This window comes from Cyprinodon tularosa, unplaced genomic scaffold (assembly GCF_016077235.1).
Source record: "Cyprinodon tularosa strain WSP-4 unplaced genomic scaffold, ASM1607723v1 ctg16, whole genome shotgun sequence".
NCBI classification, from domain to species: domain Eukaryota; kingdom Metazoa; phylum Chordata; class Actinopteri; order Cyprinodontiformes; family Cyprinodontidae; genus Cyprinodon; species Cyprinodon tularosa.
The window spans coordinates 287,105-294,318 of NW_024038437.1; the positions used below are offsets into that span (position 1 = coordinate 287,105).

General features: G+C 36.5%; 1 protein-coding gene across 1 annotated transcript; it reads left to right on the forward strand.

Annotated features, from left to right (window-relative positions):
• Positions 1-693: 693 nt before the first annotated feature.
• Positions 694-5,673, forward strand: morf4l1 (mortality factor 4 like 1). The gene is made up of 12 exons (XM_038280448.1): positions 694-847; positions 2,390-2,436; positions 2,524-2,591; positions 2,677-2,763; positions 2,869-2,946; positions 3,062-3,087; positions 3,195-3,286; positions 3,469-3,570; positions 3,678-3,766; positions 3,883-4,055; positions 5,055-5,139; positions 5,215-5,673. The coding sequence occupies exons 1-12, from the start codon at positions 808-810 to the stop codon at positions 5,297-5,299; spliced, it is 972 nt and encodes a 323-aa protein (XP_038136376.1). The 5' UTR covers positions 694-807; the 3' UTR covers positions 5,300-5,673.
• The last annotated feature ends 1,541 nt before the right edge of the window (positions 5,674-7,214 follow it).

Below are 7,214 nucleotides of genomic sequence, written 5' to 3' on the forward strand. Positions count from 1 at the left end.
GGGCTTATTTAAATGTAGTGTCTCATTTTAATTGCCAAGCATGGTGGTGGGAGTATAATGTTATATGTTTTTACTGGTTTATTACATAAACATATGCATAATTCAAATACTATAAAAGCTTTTCTGATTAGCGTCAGCCCATGTGGGTATAATTTGAAGTATGGCAACATTTTAACCAAAAAAACCACAAAAAGGCTAAACAATGTTTAAATTACAAACATTCATTATGGAAAGCAAAAGTCATTCTCATAAAATAATCAACACAGGAATTGGTAGGAATATTGGGACATAAATGGTAATGCAAGGCACTCTAATAATATATTATGTTAAACTTATGCATATATATTTGGAAAGGACCTACATTATCTATTGTTTACTGTATTTTCCCCTAATATTTGCATGGCTCAAGTTAGTCAGAGTAATCAGAAAGAGTAGCTATACTATTACAAGAATATTACCCAAGTAAAACTCAGAGGTATAGTGAAGTAAAACTAAACAAAAAATTACTCAACTAAATGCAGCTAGTTACAGAGAAAAAGAAAAAAATGGAAATTTACTGAGGTAGCATCAATTATTGTTTATTAGTTTTGTAATCAAAGAAACTGGTTTAAAATCGAAAAATGATTTCTAATTTACTGGTTTACACTCCAGTCCAGAAGGGGGCAGTATTGTTCCTTATGCAGGTTACCATCCGCCACGGAACAGCGGGCCAGCAGGAAGAAGAATGACGTCATTGGATAGCGGCGCCGCGGTAGACTGGAATGGGACCTGACGATTTTCCCGTAATTTTGATAGCTTAATCCATGAATGGCGCCGAAACAGGACCCGAAACCTAAATTTCAAGAAGGTACGGAGGTTTTTCTCTGTTTGTTTTTTTCTTGTGTGTTTCTGTTCATTTTAAATCTCCTAACATCGTAGTTGTCGGAGGCGAAGCGGCTAGCCGTCATTGTTGTGGTGGTAAAGACAAAAAGGTTTATTAATTAGTTCGCCTCTTTGGTACAAAGGGTTTGGATTATTAGCCAGGGTCCACATTCTAATATAAAGTGCATTATCTGAAATTTATAGATAGTTTCGATTTATTTCCAAAGCGTTAGCAGCTGTAAGACTTTACCGCCCATCCTTACCAGTGTTTGACCAAGCTAACAGTTAGCTCACTCTTGGCTAATTTTACTCTTTCTAACCATTTTCTGGTGCTGTCATTTTAACTTCCAGTGCAGAAATATAGTATTTCAGCATTTTATCAATATTGTAACTAAAAAAACGTTATGCTAAGCATTAATAGATATGTTAAAATAAATCAAATGTAGTAAAAGTGCATCCTGCCTTTAATATTTAGTACTTGTTAAGGACTCTGGTAATGTGCAATATCGGATCAATATTTGTTTTCTTTCCGGCTTAGTTAGAAACGTTTTATCACTCTGATATGACTAATGTTCTGAATGTAGATACCCTATTTTGTGACCAGATGTATAAAAGTATCTCTACTCTTCACTGATAGTACAGATGGTATAATTTTTACCCTTATAGAAATTGCTAATTTGACCCGAATAGCTGGAATCTCTACAAATGTTTTGTACTAATCGGTCATGACTTTTTGTTTAGCAAGAGGAAGTTTCCATCCCCACTTTGACATTCTTTTAATTTAAGCAATCAATACATATCATAAAATGGTATAAGCTGCTCATAGTCTACTACTTTAGATATTCATAACCCTTGTCTTCAAATACTACTACATGCTTTAGGTTTGTCTCTGCAGCATCAAACCTGACTCAGCCATTAAGGGCTACAGGAGCCTGTTAATCAGTCATTCAAATAAGTCAGGTGTGTGACAGAGAGGGAACACCTAAAACATGCAGAACAGGGTTATTTGAGCTGCAGGACTGAAAACCACTGGTCGACTGTTAAGAAATTATGGATTATTTGCAAAATGTTCAGTTTTTTAGCATAATCAGGGGTTTATATTCTGCCAAAAAGTCAACTAAGCCAAGCATACACAATAAAGCAAACAGTAGCTGTACTTGGCTACGTTATTCATAAAAATACTTTGCTACAAAGAAAAATATTTTAAATCACAATTGATTCAAAATCCAAGTGTGTTTAGAATAGTTGGCAACATGTGGGTACAAAGAGGAGACACAACTCGGCAATATGACCTGAATACACAAACAGTTGAATTAATTATCTGTATTCAGTTTTATTTCTTTTGCTTTAGTTACATTTTAGAAAGTATATTTTATAAAGTCAGAAAGAGTGACCTAATAATTTCTGTCACTTCTTTCTTTAAATAATGTATAGAATCATGGAAATTTTTTAAATTGTTTTTTTTTATTTTTTTATTCAATTCCATTTAAAACAAATTTAGTTTCTATTTGTTTTATTTCCCATGCAGGTGAAAGAGTGCTGTGTTTTCATGGGCCATTGCTCTACGAAGCTAAGGTAAGTTACCTTTATTTAACCTGCCCTTTTATACATCCTCTTAATCTTTTATATAGTAGTTAAAGTGATGGGTACTTCTCTTTGCAGTGTGTTAAGATTAATATCAAGGACAAACAGATCAAATACTTCATTCATTACAGTGGTTGGAATAAGAAGTGAGTGTTCAGCTTGGATAATAAACTAGTAAATTTGTGTGTCTTCTACTCTGGCCTGAGTTCTTAAATAAGATTTGTCTTTCAGCTGGGACGAATGGGTTCCTGAAAGCAGAGTACTGAAGTATGTGGACAGTAATCTTCAGAAACAGAAAGAGCTTCAGAAGGCCAATCAGTAAGTCCATTAGTACACCTCCCATCCCTAACACCACCTAATTGGCTAACCTTTTTTTAGAACAGCTTGTTCCCAAATAACCAAACTGTTGTTTTCCTAATTTAGAGACCATTATGTAGAAGGAAAAATGAGGGGAGCCGCACCAAATAAGAAAATCCCTCCTACATCACAGAAAAATGATGTGTGAGTGTTCGCACTTTGATACCGTTTTTAACCTGGTCTTCCTGTTCAATTAAGTTTATATAAAAAAACATTGATTATGTGTATATATACATATTAAGTTTGTTTGTTTTTGCAGGAAAACCAAAAAGAACAAACAGAAGAGTGAGTATATGTGTCCCTCTACTCTTAAATGTTCTAAAGCCATTAAGTTCAAAAAGTTCACTGAAGCCTGTGTTCGACATGTTAGTGAGGCTGATCTGTTTTTGCAGCTCCTGGAGCAGGAGAAGGAACCAGTTCAGGGGGAGACCCAACACATCCTCCAAGGAAGAAAAGAGCACGTGTTGACCCAACTGTTGAGAGCGTAGGTGCAGGAATTCTTTACAGCACATTGAGTTGATTCAGTGAGGAAGTAGACTATGTTCAGAACCTAAAATAATTCCTGGATTTTTTTTGGATGGATTTTAGATCCTCAAAATGAAATGATAAATGTAAGCAATGCAGATGAAGTGATTTATTTTTTTCTCTCCGTCTCTCTCTGCGTAGGAGGAAACATTTATAAACCGAGTGGAGGTTAAGGTAAAGATCCCAGAGGAGCTTAAACCATGGCTTGTAGATGACTGGGATCTGATTACACGTCAGAAACAGGTAACCTGTCAGGATTACTCATTTTGTTTGTAGGCTTGTCAGGATGCTGCTATGTAATCCACCTAGAGATATCTGTAAAGCTGATGTTTGGATGTATTTTTCTTCAGCTTTTTCACCTTCCAGCCAAAAAAAATGTCGATGCTGTTCTTGAAGACTATGGAAACTACAAGAAATCAAGAGGAAACTCTGACAGCAAGTAAACATAGACCCTTTATCTTTTTTACTTACAACCTTTTTAATAACCAGAACCATAATTGCAATGTTTCCGCCTCATGTTTTATGCCAGTGTGATTTCGTTCCCTTATTGTACAGAGAGTTTGCTGTGAATGAGGTGGTCGCTGGTATTCGGGAATATTTCAACGTCATGCTAGGGACGCAGCTTCTCTACAAATTTGAGCGGCCGCAGTACGCAGACATCCTGGCTAGCCACCCAGATACACCTATGTCTCAGATCTACGGTGCTCCTCACCTACTCAGACTCTTTGGTAAAGACACACATTTTGGGTATTATACACAAAAAGTTCCTTTAGAAACAATTGTATCAGTATTTAAAAAACTAACCTACAGTTGCAGCTGAAATCCTTTGAGGGGTAATTTTATCTTTTTTCTTCAGTTCAGGGCTTGTGAGTCAGCCCCCCAAAACAACTTGGTGTTACAATAAGGTATTTTAGTTGAGAACCTAGAGAAAGAAAGCTCTTGAGAGGTTTGTTATTCATTTAGCAAAACTGATGCTGTTAGCTTCCCTTTAACTGAAGCTAACGTTATTGTCACCTTGACTTAGATTAACAAGAGGGATATACATTTAGATTCAGATTATTAGTAAAAAAAAAAAAAACTTAATTCAATACTTTTTGATCCAAAAAAGCTCAATTCATTGAGGTGAAGTTGGTAAAATAGATTTTCCTTGGGTTCAATGGTCTTATGAATAGACTCACATTATTTCCAGGGCTTGTTAGAAAGCATTAAAATTAATTTCTCTTTAATATTTTTTTAAATATATATTTTTTTTACAAATTAAGAAAAAAAATCCTTAAATGTGATCACAGGTCGCTCTTGTATTTTTCTTTTCCTTTTTTTTTTTTAAAGAGAAATATTTTATAATAAAAAAAAAGTTCGAGATATGACCATTAGAACAAAGATGTGGAACCAATCTGAGAAATGCTTCCGGTTATCCGTAAATCCGGATGTTTGGGTAGAAGTGTGGTGCATAGAGGTGGAGAAAAAAGGCAGAGGTTGGGAAAAAGCAAATTCAAACAAAACTGGCTGGAAACAGGAATTCAGAGCATGGCTGCACAGTATAGACGGGGAAGAATTTTGAAGTGTTGGCGGTGTGTGTGTGTGTGTGTGTGTCAGCCTTCAGGATGAGGATGCTGATCGAAAAACAAATCTAGCACAGTTATGAACGTGTTTGTGTTTGGTTGTATTGATTTGAACCCTTATTCAAAAATCTATTTAGATGTTGTGTTTGATTGTGTTTTGGACAGTAAGAATTGGGGCCATGCTGGCATACACTCCCCTGGATGAGAAAAGTCTTGCGCTGCTCCTCAGTTATCTACAAGACTTTCTCAAGTAAGTATGAATAACTCTTTCTACAACTCTAAAAGTCAAGAAACTGCTGCAAAAAACACCTGTATCTCCTTTCAGGTATCTTGTAAAGAACTCTGCCTCACTCTTCAATGCAAGCGACTACGAAGTCGCTCCACCAGAGTATCATCGCAAGGCGGTCTAAGTCTCAAACCTTTGTGCTAATTGTTGGAAAGGAGACTCTTCAGTTTAACGAATGTTATTTCCACATTTGAGGAACAGATTTTGTAAAAGTATTTTTGGTTATTTCAGAGGAGTTGTGGAGAGATGTGTGAATGAAGTGTATTTTTTTATTTTTCTCTTGTAAGGGAAGCTGCTGAGAACACATTGTTTTCCCTGTATTGTTTTGCTTTTGATCACCACTTCTACGTTTTCTTTATTCTTTAGTTTACTGGAAACCATCATCTGCTAAATTTGGACATTACTATTATTAACTTTCTTTTCCCCTGTTAAACAGACACCAGTTACAAATGTCCTGCGAATGGTCCTTTCTAATAAAATCCAATTCTTTACCTGCTGGACTGTCTTAAATGGTCATTATCCCAAATGTTTCTTGTAACAGTATTACAGCTAAAGACTTAAAAAAGCTCAACAAGCTACCATATTTTCACGACCATAAGGCGCACCGGACTAAAAGGCGCAGTCTCAGTTATGTGTGCCATTTCTGTATTTAACACACACATAAGGCGCACCGGACTATAGGGCGCGTTTTTTATATACAGGTACATGTCCTCTCAGGTGGATTTTCCCACTTAAAAACATATTACAACTACTTTATTCCCACTGATCACAGCAAGGTGTATTTATTACAAAGTATTATTCAAACCTGGGAGCTGGCCGTGAGAGACACATCGCTGATGACACAGGGCTGTGATTACTCCTCTGATACAGTTTATTGACGCATAAATTAACTTAAAACATAGGCAGGATAATAATCTGGATGAACTGACTGCAATGATTAAATTTTCAGGTGGACTTTCTCACTTAAAAAGATTTAGATTATTTAGATGAAAAAACACCTGCCGAGGTGAGTCCGGATGCGCCGCGGCCCAGAGCCTGCTGTTGAATTAAGTTTTTTAGGTAGAAAAATAGAGCGGGAGCAAAACTGAGTCTGATTGTGCTTTATTCAAGTATTTATTACAGAGTATTAATCAAACCCCTCAAAGTCCTCATCCTCTGTTTCTGAATTAAACAGCTGCGCTAAATCCGACATGCCAGTTTCCCCTTCTTCTTCGTTTATTGACGCATAAATTAACTTAAAACATAGGCAGGATAATAATCTGGATGAACTGACTGCAATGATTAAATTTTCAGGTGGACTTTCTCTCTTAAAAAGAATTAGATTATTTAGATCAGTGGTCTCCAACCCTGGTCCTCAAGATCTACTGTCCTACAGATTTTAGATGCATCCCTGCTTCAACACAGCTGAATCAAATGAATGGCTTGAAAAGGTAATCAATCATTTGATTCAGCTGTGTTGAAGCAGGGAAAATCTGTAGGACAGTAGATCTTGAGGACCAGGGTTGGAGACCACTGATTTAGATGAAAAAAACATCTGCCGAGGTGAGCCCGGATGCGCCGCGGCCCAGAGCCTGCTGTTGAATTAAGTTTTCAGGTAGAAAAATAGAGCGGGAGCAAAACTGAGTCTGATTGTGCTTTATTCAAGTATTTATTACAGAGTATTAATCAAACCCCTCAAAGTCCTCATCCTCTGTTTCTGAATTAAACAGCTGCGCTAAATCCGACATGCCAGTTTCCCCTTCTTCTTCGTTTATTGACGCATAAATTAACTTAAAACATAGGCAGGATAATAATCTGGATGAACTGACTGCAATGATTAAATTTTCAGGTGGACTTTCTCACTTAAAAAGATTTAGATTATTTAGATGAAAAAACACCTGCCGAGGTGAGTCCGGATGCGCCGCGGCCCAGAGGCTGCTGTTGAATTAAGTTTTCAGGTAGAAAAATAGAGCGGGAGCAAAACTGAGTCTGATTATGCTTTATTCATGTATTTATTACAGAGTATTAATCAAAGTCCTCATCCTCTTTTCATCATAATC

Excerpts from the sequence above, each read along its gene's own strand:
- morf4l1 (XM_038280448.1), top strand. The coding sequence starts at position 808 with ATGGCGCCGAAACAGGACCCGAAACCTAAATTTCAAGAAG. Across the intron at positions 848-2,389 it reads GAAACCTAAATTTCAAGAAG|GTGAAAGAGTGCTGTGTTTT; the intron begins GTACGGAGGTTT and ends TTTCCCATGCAG. Across the intron at positions 3,088-3,194 it reads CAAAAAGAACAAACAGAAGA|CTCCTGGAGCAGGAGAAGGA; the intron begins GTGAGTATATGT and ends CTGTTTTTGCAG.